Raw genomic sequence first — 17,721 nt, forward strand, 5'->3', positions numbered from 1 at the left:
GTAAGGGAATAATCGTTCCAAAAGTAATCTCTTTCATAAACACTAATACCTACATTCCATATTGTGTTTTCTTAAGCTCTGAGTGGCATATTAAAACAGAGAAGACTGCAATTCTTATATGCTGCTGGTGAAAACTTACACCAGTGCAACTTTGGAAAACAACTTGGCATTAACTTGCAGTACACATGCATCCCCTGTGGGATGCAGTCATTTCCATTTTTAAGCACAAACAAGAGAGAAATTCTTGTATGTGTATACTAGGAAAGACATGAGAATATCAGAGAAGCATTGTTTGTAATAGCAAATAACTGTAAACAACTTAAACAGCAATCAACAAGAACAAGTGAATATTATACAGTAGCAAAAAGGATAAACTACAGCACATGCACCAACACGGACTAATTGCTCAAACACGATGCTATGTGAAAAAAGCAAGCTCTGTGCGAGTATGTGTGTGTGTGTGTGTGTGTGTGTGTGTGTGTGTATGTGAGTGTGTGATACATATATGAAACGTGCTTCATTTACGTAAAGTTTAAAAAAATGCAAAAGTAAACAATAGACTATTTTAGAAATTCATACCAATGTAGGAAAAACAATAAAGAAAAACAAAGGAATGATAAACATTACATTCAGGATATGGTTATCTCTGAGGGAAGGGAGTGGCACACACATGTCAAAAATATTTTTAATGTTCATTTCTTAGGCTGGCTTGTGGATATGGGGGTATCTCTATTATTGTTTACATCTAACACATATACCAGATAAAACCTTTTATAAATCATTACTGTTTCACTTTTAAATGTAAATTAAAACTGTTCATCTCTATATTGGCTGTCACAAGTATACTAAACATCTTAAGAAGTTAAAAAAAAGACATTTAGATTTCACAGGTCTCTGCAGAAAAAAGATAACAGAGTTGCAAAGCAAAACAGGCTGTAGCACATGTGAAGAATAACTATTACCATAATTGAAAAAGGGAAGTAAAAGTGTATGATTCACTGTGTGATTTATTGTTTGATGTCATACACACTGGAAGGCAGAAAGACAAGTACTTTCTAGGCTAGAGGATCTCATTAGGGCAAGTGAAACATTCAGGGCTCTGGCAAGTGAGCATTCCAGGGTAGCTCAGTGGGACTGCAACTCCAGGGTTAGGGCAGGACTTGGAAAGAGGAACTGGAGCAAGATAAATGAATTCGAGAAGATAGAAAAGGGTCTGGATTAGAGAGCAAATCTGATTCCAGAATGACACAAATACAATAAGAGATTTTAAAGTTAGGTATCAATGTTCTAATTTTATCTGCCTCATTGTTTTTATTTCCAAGTAAATAAAGTTCACTTCATTTTCCTTTCATTTTTTTGCTGGTATAGTTTAACTGCCATTTACTAACTTCGGGCAGTACGTTTTGTGACTCTAGTTTCTGGCTACAGTGCCTATAGCTGTAGAACTTCAGTGAGTATTCAACATCTAGTTAAATGTCCAGGTAGAAGTAATGGTGATGACTCAAATCTGCCTCTTAAAATCTAGAGTTGTGAAAGCTTTTTGAGGTTCAATATGAGCTAAATTTTTAAAGCCTAGAAATAGTGTTAAAGCTAATATTTCCACTCCATACTACACTTGATTCTGGCTTTTAAAATACAACTTTCATTCTTTCCCAGCAGTCTCAACTTAAGGCTATCAGTACCCAATCATTCAGGATATGCTTTTCTCATCTATAATTCACATAGTATAATTTTACATTGATTTATATAATTAAAATCATCTTACCTGCACTTTTTTTAAAGCTACTGGTACTCCATCCAAGAGACAGGCTGCTCTATAAACTTCACTAAATTGTCCGCGACCAATTTTCTTTTCTATTCGAAAGTTGGCTAATGTATTATAGCCCATATCCGGTCGTAAGGCCTTCTGTAATTAAAAATGTCAGAAAAATTTTCAATCACACAATATACACGCAATACACACAATCACTGATCATTTTCATATACGTAGGTGACACCTAGGGTAAGTTTGCAGACATCTATTCACTCAACAACAAATATTTATTGAACTTATGCCAGGCACTGTCCTACACACTGACAATACAGTAGCAGACTAGAGAGACAATAATCCCTGCACCCGAGGAACTTACATTCTAGTGAGGGGAATAAACAAGGAATACATTAAAACATACATACATATATATATATATATGTTTTAATAAATATATAAAACATACATATATATGCTTTAATAAATATATAAAACATACATATATATATATATGTAGTATGTGAGATAGGAAAGCCTAAAAAGAAAGTTAATTAAGAAGGATACAACATAGGGATGAAGAGTTTGAACTTTTAGATAAGAACTCCTTGTAACTTGTCTTTAGTTCACAGAATATAAACTTGTCCCACCCAATCTAGTATTTCTCTGCTATTTCTTTTCTTTTGAAAAGATCTTCGAGTTGAAATGGACCTTACAAAAATACATAATCATTTAGTCCAAACTGTCAACTAATGCATGAAACACTTGTTAACTTCCTGACAGTTAACTTCGGCAAAGAATATGTCCAGTGGCAAGAAGTTTAGTACCGCATCATTACATTTTAAACAATACTCTTTGTTGTTTTTTTATCATGGAAAAAGACATTTCTTTTTTTAAATAACATTTTTTGATATTTACCACGTGCCAGGCACTGTGCTGGCTGCTAGGGAAATAGAGGTGAATGAGATATGCTTTCTGCTCTCAAACGACTTACCCAAATACATAGAAGAGGCTCTTCACTGTGCTATGAGAGAAATAATTATAAGATATTGGAGGCAGGGGCACAGTGGCCATCCCTATTTCGAGACAAAATTCAGGTTACAAATTTTACCGATTGTCCTAGTTCTTTTGTTCACTTTTTGTTCATGGACTCATTCATTCAATCTTCAGTTATGGGGTAAACACTAACTGAACATCTACTACAGTCAGACACTGTCTATTGCTAAAGTTGGAATATTACCTTTTACATTCCTGATGGCATTCATTTTAGCATCTCCAGCTATTTAAAATATAACAAAAAAAGCCTATTTAAAACGATCACATGCCCTTACATCTTCTCTTTTTTGGCTAGACATGCCTGAGCCTTTTCAAGATTCCTGGAGTACTGATGAGCACACTCTTCCATGCCTTTTACCATTCTCCTCACATCTGCAGTCCCCTCTGTACTCTCCAAGCCAAACACGACATTGTTGTGGGGCCAGGCTAGCGCACCCTCTAATGAAACTGAATATTAAAGATCTATTAATGTAAAGATGGCACTGGTTGATGAGCACATTTCATTCAGCTTAAACTTTTAGTCCTTCAAAGAAACCTTTGATAAGGCTGATGACCCCATATCCTAGACTTACGCAGAAGGCTATTTTGATATATGGGCAACACTTTGCATTAACCCCTAGTACATTTTATCTTTTAATTTCACCACATCTATCATGTAAAATTCACTACATCTAACTGTAAAATTCTGCCAAAGAGTCACTATAATTCAAACCCAATGTTTTCTCTTAAAAAAAAAGCAATAATTTGTTATTGTACATTGTTTTCTTCTAGAAGTCCAAAATACTGTCAAGAAAAACATCACGCTTCCTTTAAAATACGCAAAATAACCAGAGTACATGAAATTTTTCAAATTTCTCAAATTCATTTCATAAGTATAGGACCATAAGATAATTGTTATAATTACTACAACAATGATAGAAGGTCCCATTTTCATCCCCAGAACTTAACAGGCACTGTATATCAGGACTTTAAATGCCATCAAATTCAATTCTCTCACCAGTCCCATTATGTAGATGTCATCAAACCAAGTGAATGTCTAGTTGATTCCCAAGTATAGCCTGTGCCACACTGCCAGGTTATTAAGCAAAGTCACCTTATTATATATGACCCAACATTATGGGACCCTACATGATGATCCACAGATATTTTCAATGTTAAGTCTTTTGACTAAAAATAAAAATAAAAATAAAGACAAAAATGGAATAGAAAAGTGTTTAAAATGAAGATGAAAAAGCATTCCACAACAAGAAACATAGAACAAAAATAAAATTATCAAATAAAGGGAGATAACTTGCCATGATGTTCATTTGGTAAATGGATTTCTTTTCATAGCCATTGAATTTACAATTAAGTGTCAATGTGACAATATGTAACAAAGAAACTCACAAAGTACCACTTCTCAGATATAGCCAATGGATATTTGGCAATTTTTTACGTTTTTAACTTTAAATAAAGGTTTTGTTTAAAAAGGAAACATGTTTTAAATTGTCTATGATTTCCTAAGAATTGTTTATATTGATGCACTAGAACAGTCTGTGTCATCTAATAAGTATAAATCCTTCTCCCATACACGGAGACCATTCTTTCACTTAATGAAGATTTGTCAATCTCAACAGCAAAATACAGCTTCATCATTAGGAACACTATCAAACAATTCAGATACTTTAAATTTGACTGGGAATTCCATCTTCTGTCTGCACAATAACTTGACAAATATTAGCGTGAACTGCTAAGGCAGTGTGACAACCGCATGCTGAGAGCAAAGTCTCACTAATGTGTTTTGGCATGCAGGTTTGTAATCACACATTTACATATGCAATGACCTACATTTGCATGTCAGATCACACACTGTCTTGGTTTATTAAGACTGGGCACCTCCCTGTGCTTGGCCGCCAGAGTGGCGAAAGAGGGCCAGAGGGCGGTGTTTTTTGGCAGTTGAGGGATGAACTGCCACCAAGGATTAGGTTGATATGGCCTGAGCATTAGACACTTCATTAGACGTAATCTGTTTAACAGTGGGCAGTGTATGTAAACTTCACAGCCCATTTGCGGCACCTTTATCCCCCCATGGCCTTTCTTCAAAGGGCAGTGTGGGTGAGTGACAGCTTGTCTCATCTGCTCCCATGTCCTGTCACCCAGTGTAGATGTGGAGAGCTGACATGAGAAGGAGCATAGCTGCACATCTCCAACTACCCTTGGGTCTCTTTGCCACACTGCAATTTGTATAAAAATAAGCTTCTATAAGAGGAGGTCTCCTTTAGGAGATCATCAGGCAGGTTATCTATAAACTTCAGTAGCGATTATAGTATATTGTTTTCAATGCCATACTTCATTTTGCTGAGTTATATCCCACTCTAGGTAGCATTACATTAGGTGCTTTAAATAAAAAATGGTGTCATCAAACGGGTTCCCACTCAAGTAAAGAACTATTTTTAGGAAATAGCTATATTCTCTTTGTTGAATGATGTTCTATGTCCCATATGTTTTAAGTTACTGGGAATAAAATAACTCAGCAAAATACTGAGATTCAAATCAATATGAAATATAAACCAAATAAAATCACTTAAATTGACGTTTTGCTGTTCTCAATTTGGAGTGTAAACTGAGTCTCAGTTTCTTGAAGTTCCTTAATGACCCAGGTTTTTTTTTTCCAAGCTGCAAAAAATGGCTTTTAGATTTGACGTGAGTCACTTAGAGGACCTTCAACTTTTATGGAAGTAAAAACCCACTTTGTTTCTTCCACTATCAAATGAGGATAATGATGCCTTATCTATGACAGAAGGCTTTTCAAGTCACTTTTGCACCTCGCTATGGCCCCCTCCATCAGCTGCACCATGTATTTCCCAAGTGCACTGTGAACTTTGGCCTCATGCCCATGGCATTGCACTTGCTTATTCCCATGCCTTCTGAATAACTTCCTTTTTCATACCCAGCAAACCACAGCTCATCTTTGGGATTCAGTTCCTTGTCAGCTCTTCTAAGGAATCATCTTCAGCTCGCTCAGGCAGCTTTATTGGCTTCTACCCCTGTTTCTGTAGCAATTGACAGTAGTCATTCAACTCTACAAAGAGGCATACAAACGAAGGCACCATGTTGGGTCCTGGATCACACAAGCTTTTAATTACTTGTTTATACAGCTGACTCTTGAACAACACAAGTTTGAACTGTGCAGATCCACTTATATGTAGATTTTCTTCTACTTCCCCTTCCCTGAGACAGCAAGAAACTCCTTCTCTTTCTCCTTCTCCTCTGCCTACCCAATGCAAAGACAATGAGGATAAAGATGAAGATCTACTTTCCACTTAATGAATATTAAATATCGTTTTTCTTCTTTATGATTTTCTTATTAACATTTTCTTTTCTTTAGTTTATTTTATTGTAAGAATACATTACATAATACACAAAACATACAAAGCATGTGTTAATTGACTTTCTGTTATCAGTAAGGCTTCCAGTCAACAGTAGGCTATTTATAGTTAAGTTTTTAGGGAGTCAAAAGTTACATATGGGTTTTCAGCTGCACAAACTACCCTCTTGTTGTTCCAGGGTCAATTATGTATATACATTTCTCCTTCCAGACACTGAGTTTCTCAAAGGTAGAGACCAAAGTGGGTTTTTTTTTTTTTTAGCTTTTTACCAAAATGCCATGAAGTAAAGAATAAATACTAACTCAGTGAATGTATTCGAAAGAACTAAATAAATGTAAAAGGCCCAAAATACATAGGGAATGACTTAATTATCTACAAGCTCTAAGTAGAATCTAGTAGAGAATCAGTATACTGTTCTGGGTTCTTATTAACAAACTTTTTTTGATGTGAATACACTCTAATCACATTAACACGAGATCTTACTAACTAATTGGGACTAACTTCTACATATCGGTCTTTGTTTACTGAGCTTCCTTCACATAGATACTTTTCATTTGAAAATAAAATTCCTTCTGTTTGCCACTGCTTCGTATTTTCACAGGTGCAGACTCTTTAAACAATAACTTCCCAGGACTAAATTAATCTCTTAATTTGCTTTAAATTTGAAGGCAAGGACACTTACTGAGCAATAAGATAATTCAGGATAACATTATGATGATAATCCTCTCTGGGGAAATTAGAAGAGTCACAGCATGAACTCAATAGTCTCCCCAGAGAGAAAATTATGTACTGATAATTCCTCGAGGTATTGTTATCAATGATTTAATATACAAGCCAGTATTAATTACAATAATTAACACCATTAATAAGGTTTTCATTGTTATTGAAAATTCATCTCTTACTGGTGATTTTCCTGTGCCACTTAATTAAATAAACTACCTTACATTTTATATTAATATTGTTGGATTTCTCCAAAATTTAAAACAAAACTTTAAAATGTCTTTCAAATTTTATTTAGCAATAAAGCTCATGCTATTATCTTTTATCTTTAAAAAGGTGTTACCCACCTCCAAATTACACAAACCAGAATATCCTTTCTATCATGTATTCTATAGACCTTCTGTCATATTTTCTACAGACTTCACTGGAAACCAAAAAAGGCAAATAAACAAAAAAACACCATATGTGCCACCAAGGCCTAATTATTCGTGCTTCTTCCTATTTGAAAAATTATCTCCCTAAACTTTTTAACTATGTCAAATGTCAAATGTAACGTATTCCTAAAGTTTCGTGTCAGTGACTTACATTAGTTTAGACAATATGCCATTAATCATTAAAACCGGCCTTTTATCAAAGGAGGAAATTTTACTATTGTGTAAGAAAAATGAGTGACCAAATATAACCAGTTATCTAATTAAACATTTGTAAGACCCTGGTATTTGTAGCATTTAATTATCATTAGTTATATTACCAGCATAATAATTACTACATCCAAATGATATAACCAAAAATACTGATTATCTCTCCTATGTTATCATGAGCAAGATAATTAATTAATGTCAAAGATACTCCCATCTCCCCTACTTCCCTATGAGCACAACCAGCTACACCTGGCTGGTTAAATATGGAGAGAAAAAACCTTTTACTGAAAGACAGAGAGTAAAAAGTGGTTGTTAAAAATTTATTCATTTATTCCACAAATATTACTAGGGGAGGATATAGCACAAAGACACTAAACAGGCAATAAACAAATATATAATAATATCTAATATTTATTCTGCATACTGAAGCACTATGCAGAGAAACAAAATAAGTGATGTGATATAGAATGTGACAGAAAATGAGTGGACAGTTATTTTAGGTTGGTTAATTCAGGGATGATCTTGCTGAGGATGTAACATTTACACAGAGACTAAAAAACAAAAAGAAAGAAGCCATAGCAGAGAAAAACATCTGGAGAAAATGTCTTAAGGAAGAAATGAACTCAATGTGTTCAAGGACCAGCAAAAAGGACACTGTGGCTGGAGTACGGTGAGCAAGGGAGACCATGGTTAGAAATGAGGTTAAAGAGGTAAGCACTGAGCAGTCTGGCGAGGTGGCTCATGCCTACAGTCCCAGCACTTTGGGAGCCAAGGCAGGTGGATCACTTGAGCTCGGAAGTTCAAGACCACCCTGGAAAACATGGCACATAGCAAAAACCCAACTCTACTTAAAAAAAAAAAATAAAAAATAAATACAAAAAAATTAAAAATATAAAAACTAAAAATAAAATACAAAAAGTGAGCTGAGATTGGCCAGGCACGGTAGCTCATGCCTGTAATCCCAGCACTTTGTGGGGCCGAGGCGGGCAGATCACGAGGTCAGGAGATCGAGACCATCCTGGCTAACACAGTGAAACCCCGTCTCTACCAAAAACACAAAAAAATTTAGCAGGGCATAGTAGCGCACGCCTGTGGTCCCAGCTACTCGGGAGGCTGAGGCAGGAGAATGGCGTGAACCCGGGAGGTGGAGCTTGCAGTGAGCTGAGATCGTGCCACTGCACTCCAGCCTGGGCAACAGAGCGAAACTCAGTCTCAAAAAAAAAAAAAAAGTGAGCTGAGATCACGCCACTGCATTTCAGCCTGGGTGTCAGAGTGAGACCTTATCTCAAAAAAAAAAAAAAAAAAAGAAAGAAAGAAAAAGAGGTAAGCACTGAGAAAACCATATTACACTCTGACAACAAGAGTAAGGAGTAAGGGGGTCTGTCTGGATTTTCAGCAAGGTAGCACAATACTGTTCTGATACACATTTTACAAAAATAACTCATGATGCTGCATGGAGAACTGGGAAGGAGGATGAGTAGAGCAAGAATGGAAGCAGGGAGACTGGACAGGAGGTAGTAGCTGTGGCCTGAGGAGTTAGAGAGATGAGGACGGTAGATGTAATCAGAATATAATTTGGGATGGAGTCAAAAACTTGCCAATTAATTGAATATGAGGAATGAGGGAGACAGAGAAATCAAGGATGATTGAGAGTTTTGGTTGAAGCACACAGATGAATAGCGATGGCATTTACTGGTAAAAACAAGGCTAAAGGAGAAGCCATCTAGGCAGAAGGTAGGTAATAAAGATGTAATAAAAGATATGATATGGAAGAAAACAATGGGTAGAGAAATGTGGGCCAAGACAATTATTGGCAGCATGTTGTCATTGCAGTCATCATCATCATTTTTGCTAACATTTAATGAGTGCTAACTATGTGCCAAGCATCCTACTGAAAGCTCCATATCAACTTTATGAGGTAAAAACTTGATTCATCTCATTTACTAATAAGAAAACTGAGGTTTACAGATGTTAAACAACTTCCCCTCCATCACACAGCTAGAAAGTGAGGGACTAAGAACTGATCCCAGCCAATATAACTTCAGAGCTCATGCTCTAACCCACCATGCTAAGCTATGTCCTTCTGTTTCCTTCCAGGTCCGCTACATATTCCTCTCCATAAATGCTGGTACACCACAGGGTATCATCCTCAACATCCTTTTCACATTTTTGCTCACTCACTCGAGGTAATCTGATTTATCATTCCATTTATTGGTTCTAAAATTAAATTAATTCCAGGTACTCCCCTGACCCCCTAAGAGACACCTATCATAACTCTAATAGAAACTCCTCCTCCTCTATTTACTTGTGCCCCAACACTGAATGAAATTTACTAAAGAAAAAGAAGACATGATTAAATGTACTCTATATGAATGTGACAAGAAAAACTTATCAAACTTTTGAAATTTGTGTTTGTTTTATGAATATTTAGTGACAAAGCTATGTGAAACATAAGAATCATATGACAAGATCATAATATTCACATAGTAACAATATAAAGGAAGACAAAATATACAGGTATCCTAAATGTAAATACCACTGACCTCTAACAAACAGATTAGAATGTATACATTCAACATTACTCTTCAAAACAGCTACCATGGAGGCTATGGTTTTACACCAGGAAGGCTTCCACTACTGAAAACATGTCTGAAACTCCTTCTTTAGAATGGTAATCAGAGATAGCATTTAAATTGTATAAAAATTATTGGTCTTGGCCGAGTAGTGGCTCATGCCTGTAATCCCAGTGCTTTGGGAGGCCGAGGCGGATGGATCACGAGGTTAGGAGTTCAAGACCAGCCTGGCCAAGATGCTGAAACCCCATCTGTACTAAAAATACAAAAATTAGCCAGGTGTGTGGCACGCACCTATAATCCCAGCTACTCAGGAGGCTGAGGCAGGAGAATCGCTTAAACCTGGGTGGCAAAGGTTGCAGTGAGCCGAGATCATGCCACTGCACTTGCACTCCAGCCTGGGTGACAGAGCAAGACTCCGTCTCAAAAAAAAAAAAAAAAAAAAAATTATCGGTCTAAGAATATATCTCATTTTGGTCAAAAAAAGAATACCAAGACTATGTACTTTATTCAAAACCAAGTAAACACTTGGTTCTAAAGAATTTTATGATATTTCCAAATATCAAATTCATCTTCAAAAAAACAGAATGATTTCATCATTGTGGTTATTAAAGAATATTTCTTTTTTTTTTTTTGAGATGGAGTCTCACTCTCTCTTAAACTGTTTCAAATAAAGTTGGAAGATGGAAGACTATTTTGATTAATCAGCCTCATCCTCATCTTTGCCCCATCGCTCTGGACTGACTGTTCAAATAGAAATTTCCAAGAGAGCAGCAGGCAAGAGAATTCTTACTGTGTTCTTATTCTTTTCAAAAAATCATGTAAATTTCTCAAGCATTTCCCTTAAAATATTAGGTACTCTCACTCGTAAGTATACAAGTGTGATGAATCTAAATTTAAAGACAACTCAAACACACTTTAAATATTTTGAAGTCATTCCTCAATTTGACAGTTTTCTTCGTATTCAATATTGTCACACAGTCATTTTCTAAAATAACTCTAGAATAACTGAAATCTACACACTATAAGAATAATACAGTCATGCGCCATCTAATGACATTTCAGCCAACACCAGGCAGTATAGGAATGTCTGGCCATAAGATTATAAAACCACATTTTTACTGTACTTTTTCTAGGTTTAGATATGATTAGGTACATAAATACTTATCATTGTGTTACAACTGCCTACAGTATAGTAACACACTATGCAGCTTTGTAGACTAGGAGCAACAGACTGTACAATATAGCCTAGGTGTGTAGTAGGCTATCCTGTCGAGGTTTGTGGAAGTGCACTCTATGGTGTTTGCAAAACAAAGAACTTGCCTGACAATGTAGTTCTCAGAATGAATCCCTGATGTCAGGTGACTCGAGACTGTACAGTTAACTAATCAATATTTAGTGGAAAAGGTAGAAATTAACTTTCAGTTAGAGATTATCCATTCAAAAAACATTTGCCGATTACCCTTTAGTATTTGCTGATATAAAATATGATATACAAAAGTAAACAATACTCACAAAGCATATTATTAGAAGCATGCTAGTATAGTCACCCATATAATTATGTTTCTCAAAGTAATCTCATTATTGTCTTCCAAATTATATATTTCTTCTACTAAAATATTTTTCTTAGGATTTCTGTCATCAAACCACTTTTATAGGCAATATATGTTACAATGATTCTGTATGTTCATTATGTCTCATTATTGACTGAATCTCCTGGAATCACCTAAATCCATCACGTTACCACCTTGGAGATGAAAAAAAAAGCATGGTCATAATCAAGAAATGGCGGAATCTGAGTCCAAAATTCGAAATGGCACAAAATGCAGCTAGAGGAATAAAAGGAGACCAGATGATAAAGATCTCTGAAGTTATATAAAGCAATGTAGAATTCATCTGGAAAGCAATAAGAATTCAGAAGAAATAAGGCGAGGAATACAATAAAATGTATACTTTAGAAAGACAACTCTTGCTGCAATGTAGAAAATGAACTAGAAATGGTAAAATGAAAGAAGACCAGTTACAAAGCTGCTGCAATAATCCAGACATCAAATGACAACATTCTAAACTAGAGGAGTTATAGCCAGGACATAGGGAATTCGCAGATTCAACAGCTACTTAAGTGGCAAAATCAAGAGAACACTGAAAATGCCTAAACATGAGTATAACACTCCCTTGTTTCTAGGTTGGGCAACTCTGGATAAGTAATAATCACAAGCAAAAGTGTAACCTTGAACAGAATATGATAAATTTCATCTCGAAAACTACAAGTATGAGGTACCTATAAGAATATCAAGAGTCAGTAATTGAGGAGATAAGACTGTTCAAGGAATGTATGAGGAGATTTCTCTGTGAAAGCTAAAAACTAATTGGCTTGGAGTCAAACAGACCTGGGTCAAATCCCAGCTTCACTACTTACTAGCTATGTGACCATGGGCAAGTTAGTTAATTAGTCTGAGCCTCAGTCTCCTCATTTTTAATGTGTAAAAAATAATGCCTTATATGGTTTATGTACGATTAAATGAGGCAATGTTATCTGAAATGGTAAGCATGGGGTAGGTACACTGTAAGAGCTCAATAATCAGTAAATACTGATAGTAGCAGCAGTACTACTGTCCAGAATGAAGGTGGCAAGAGAGTGAGTCAGGGGTTAAATTTTCAATTCATGTGAGAGGTAATGAGGAGGTCAGAAGATGACTGCAATAAGGAAGGTATAAGTCCTTTAGTTGAATGGCATAAGCCTCAAAGCTGTGGTTCCTCACCCCACCCCGCCCCTTGCCCCTCTGAAAAAGGAGAAGTACTGTTCTAGAAGAGGCATTGTGGATGGAGAAGGTTGTGGTTCTGACCTCCTGATCCTATGTATATGGGCAAGGGAGAATAAGTAGCCTCCACTTGAGAGGGTTACAGGGGAAGCAGTGTCCTGTTGGGTGAGAAGTGTGTTCCAATTGAAGCAAGGAGGTGGGGAAAAATTAAAACTTCAGTAAGAAAGGGACAATGTAGTTGTTACATGTATTATGAAAGACAAATGCTGAAGATATTTATGTATTTTAATGTTCATTTTAAAAACAGGGCTCATAAAGAAAGTGGACAGGTTGATTTGAAACCAAGTTTGTATTCACTCAACAAATATTTATTGAATGCCTACTATGTGTACCACTCTGGGACTACTATGTGTACCACTCTGGGACTAGGGAGAGAACTTATACCCTAAGAGAAGAAAAACAATGAACAAAATAATTGATAAGGTGATACATTCTATGGAGAAAAATATTGCAGGGTTGACAAACTATGTGAGTGGGAAGGTTCCATTTTCATTGAGTGATCGAGAAGGTGATATTAAAATATATACTTGAAGAAGATGAATGAGCAAGCCAATGGGAAACTACTGAAAGGCTTTAAACAGATGTGACTGACTGAAATATTGCTGTGTTGGGAATAGATTAAAGGGGAAAGGAGCAAGGATGAAAGCAAAGAGATCAATTAGGAAGACACTGCAATAAGATAGGTGAAAGATTAAAGTAACTTCAGAGTAGCAGCAGTGGAGAAGAAAAGAAGTGCTCAAATTCTAAATATATTTTAAAGATTCGGCCCACGGTATCTGCTAACATTAAATATGAGACCAGAGAAATAGGAGGAAGTTAGGAATGGCTCTAAGGGTTTTAGCCTCAGCAACTGGAAGGATAGACTTACCACTGAGAAGGAGATGGTGGGTTGTCAGTCTGGAGAGAAATATTTAGAGTTCAGTTTGGGCAGCATTAGGGTTGAAACACACAAATTTGATGCCAAGTAGGCAAATGGATATATGAGTTTGGAATTCAGGGCAGAGGTCCAGGTTGAGATACAAAGAGTCACTAGCATAGAATCACGAGACTGGAAGAGAACACTAAGTAAGGGATATAGATAGAAAAGAGGTCTAAGGAACTGAGCCTTGGGGCGCTCCACTGTTAAGTGTCACCTTCTCAGAAGGTGAGAAGAAATCAATAGAGGGACCATTAAGACAAGAGAACAATAAGATTCCTGGAAGCCAAGTGAAGAATAGGTTTCAAAGAAAACAGCATAATCAACTCTATCAAATGCAGCTGCTAAGTAAAATGAGGCCTGAAAACTGGACTGGATGGAGCAGGAGAGGTAACTGTGACTTGACAGGAGCAGCTTAGGTGGTACAGTGTGGTAGACAGCTTAATTAGAGTAGATTTTAGAGAGAAAGGAGAAATGGGAGACTGAATTACAGAAAAACCTTTCTGGGAACTTTGCTATAAAAGGGAGCAGAGAAATAGGTTAACAACTCGAAGGAAGAGTAACTTAGACTGTTTAAGGAGTTTTCTTTTCTTTCATTTTGTTGTTTAGATGGGAGAAATAATAGCATAGTAGCACGGACCCAGTAGATGGGGTGCACATGGGAGGGTTGGCCTTTGACAGCAGTGTGGATAGTTCATCTGGTAACAACAGAAAAGGCAGATGGCATGAATACAGATTCTGGGAGGAGGATAACTATGGTAGGAGTCTGTGGAGGTTCTCTTCTGACTGCTTCAGTTTCTTCAGTAAAATAGGAGCAAGGGCATCAGCTTAGAGCTAGGATGAGGAAAGGACATGTTATGGGTTTGAGGACAGAAAAGATACAAAGTGGGAGAGTTTGGAGCCAGGAAAGTAGGGAGTGGATGCGCTAAGGATGATTGCTGAGCAGCATTAGGCTTTACTTCAGTTTCACGGCCATAAATTTAACCTATAGCAAGAGTCTTGTTTCCTCAAAAAAGCTACTGCTCCTTCTGTACCATCAATAAAGTTATTCAATGAAGGAAACTGTTACTAGGAGAATGTAACATCTAAATTTCTGTAAAGACTTCCAAAAATAGAAGCACTCTACTCAATGCCTATGACAAACACCTTGGCAAAATCAGTTTATCAAAAGAAACAAGTTAAATGACACTTACTTCACAAAGAAAGTAACTCCAGAAGATAAGCTAGAGAAAAAAGAAGGTAATATACTTATCAAGTCTAAAATTCATACCCACTCAATGGAGAGGGATACTTTCTTTCTGGCTGGCCTACAATGAACCCTGATTACTACCCTGAACATGCTACTCAAGGTAAACTTTATTTCATTCCTCCACACTCACTTCATAGAGATGCAAAATAGTAAATGGATTACAGTCTGAACTGCCATGAAGCTTAAAGGAATGGTCTTTACTGGTTAAGTGGCAAGACTCCAAGATAAGATTTTCATACTTTCCACACTGTAAGAATAAGGAATATCTGTTTTTCTACCCACAGATCTGAGTGACATGTCTTTTCTCTTTCATAAGTAGCCAAAGTATTACACTATCTTCAAATTTAAAAAAATAAATAAATAACCTAGGCCTCTGATTATATCACAATGAAAATTAATCCTCCTTCTAATAACATGCAAAAATTCTTAAAATTGCACTCTGATTATAATTGATTTATAATTAACTTTTTGGAAAAAAATGTGACTCTACCACAGCCATTTTCACCCAATAACCATAAATCAAAATACTCACAAAATGTTAAACTTCCATTGTTTAAAATTAGTCTTATAGTAAAGAGTAAAAATGTTACTATTTCCCAACCACCACCTTTTATACAGTTTGAATTTTTATTTTTATTTTTAAAAAGCTAAATCCACTGTTCCACAAACAAGAGTCCAAAGGCAATGAAAATATATAGAACAAGAATCTAGTCAAAATATCTTTTCATTACCTTCTAGATGTTATGGAAGGAATCAAGAAAGGAAGAAAGGAGGAAAAGAAGGGAGGGTGGGAAGGAGTGGAGCTGATAGAAAAAACTTCAAAATACATTAATAAAGAAACATAAATCTCACATTCTAAAACAAAACAAAAGGAACTTATACTGTACCAAAAGGAGACCACATATTATGCATTATGGGGTGACAGTATTCATTTTGAAACAAGAAAAAGAATGGATATGCCAAGAATATACATCACTTATCATTATAACAGGGAATTGGTATTTGACACTCAGAAACTTGACGTCCTTAGTTTTCTGTTTATGCCCAGACTTCTATTACAAAAGTGAAAGAAGTCATTGGGCTAACCAGATGTTGCCATATCACCCCCATTACTCAGGCCAGTGGTGTGGAACAAAACAAAAAAAGGTTGTCAAAGCTGAGCAGAGGCAGTCCTTTCCCAGTCTTCTAAAATAATGCTACTGAGAGCAGTAACGTTTTTCAAAGACTTAATAAGCAATAATGCCTATAAGCTCTTGTCAGGTAATCTTTCTTTCACTGTCTCACACCATCAGTGTGAATGCACAGAGGAGGGGAAAAAAATCCTTCTCCCTTCCCCCACCTGCCACAAGGCAGCTAGAACCTGGGATGACACTTGCCTGTTTCCAACAGGGAAAGAAGTCCACCCACACAGGAGCAGCAGCATGCCATACAGAAGTCCATGCCACACAGGAGGCATAAACGAAAGGAACAGTGTGAAAAGAAATGCAGAATCACTGCTATAATTTTGAAATTTACACTGTGGGGCAGCCCAGTGTCTCACAGGAAAACAATAACTTTTATTTTTCCCTCCTACTGCCGCTCCGACCTTTCCTGGTTGGTGAGTCAGTAGGAGGCAAAAATGAAAGTACTTACTTTTTTTCCTCTTTGAAACACAAGGTTGTTAAAAACTGTGAATCTCAAAATCATAACATGAACTACCTAATTTTTAGAGGTGTTCTTTTATTGTCTTTGCTGGAAATAATATGAAACAATAATGTTTGTGTATGTGTGTAAAGTGAGTCCTAAGAGGTCTAAGTTTAATAGATATAAGTTTATTATAACCTTGATAATATAATTTATGATCATAACATAAATATATATGGGGACTTTAAAAAAAACAAACAATCTTCTTGCAATTAAAATATTGGCCTTACTTTAAGCTAAAGGGTCTTTTTACTCAATATAGAGAATTCAGACAGGTATAACAAAGAAAAGCAATGTAATAGTGTAGTTAAGTAGAGGACTCATTTCATTGAGTTCCTGGTTGGTTTCAGTTACATATTCTTATTGAGCACCTGCTACAGGTAAGAAATTGAAGTACTAGAGAGCATCCAAGGTAAATAAGACACAGTCCTTTCCCTCAAGATTTTAACCTAATAAGAGAGATAAAAATGACACCAAAGTATCAGAAATACCAGAAGAGAGATGCAAAGAAGATACCGCCACATTTCCAAGGAAAGACTGCTTTCAGAGGATCAGACAAACCTTTATGGTAGAGATGGCTTTGTTATTGGTCTTTAAAGGACGGGCAGGATTTAGAAAATTGGAGGGGAAGATGGAGGGTACAAAATGAGCAATGTCATAGAAGCAGAAAAGATTGTTTTTTTTTTGTAGATGGTTATTCTCTAAACAGTGCTTCTGCGAGAAGACAATAGATGCACTAAAAATAAAAAAAAAAGGATTCCATAGACAAATAAGTTTGGAAAACACTACAGCCTATACCACTCTTTGAAATTCATTCACAATGCACACTAGTGTAGGAAAGGCTCTGAGGAAGTTCTGCCACAAAGTCACTGTTTTCCCCAAGTCTCTCAAACCTATTTGACTACAGAACACTTGTGAAAGAACACTTATCAATTGCCCAAATGTT

The 17,721-nt window shown here is 36.2% G+C and overlaps 1 protein-coding gene across 1 annotated transcript in view; it reads right to left on the reverse strand.

Moving 5' to 3' along the window:
- Window positions 1–17,721, reverse strand: part of NEK7 (NIMA related kinase 7) — a 155,953-nt gene that overhangs the window by 62,064 nt on the left and 76,168 nt on the right. Inside the window, exon 3 of the mRNA XM_032136818.2 lies at window positions 1,766–1,906. Coding sequence (XP_031992709.1) covers window positions 1,766–1,906 — 141 coding nt within the window. The remainder of the gene's footprint in view (window positions 1–1,765; window positions 1,907–17,721) is intronic.

Source organism: Hylobates moloch, unplaced genomic scaffold (genome assembly GCF_009828535.3).
Source record: "Hylobates moloch isolate HMO894 unplaced genomic scaffold, HMol_V3 SCAFFOLD_18, whole genome shotgun sequence".
Classification (NCBI taxonomy): domain Eukaryota; kingdom Metazoa; phylum Chordata; class Mammalia; order Primates; family Hylobatidae; genus Hylobates; species Hylobates moloch.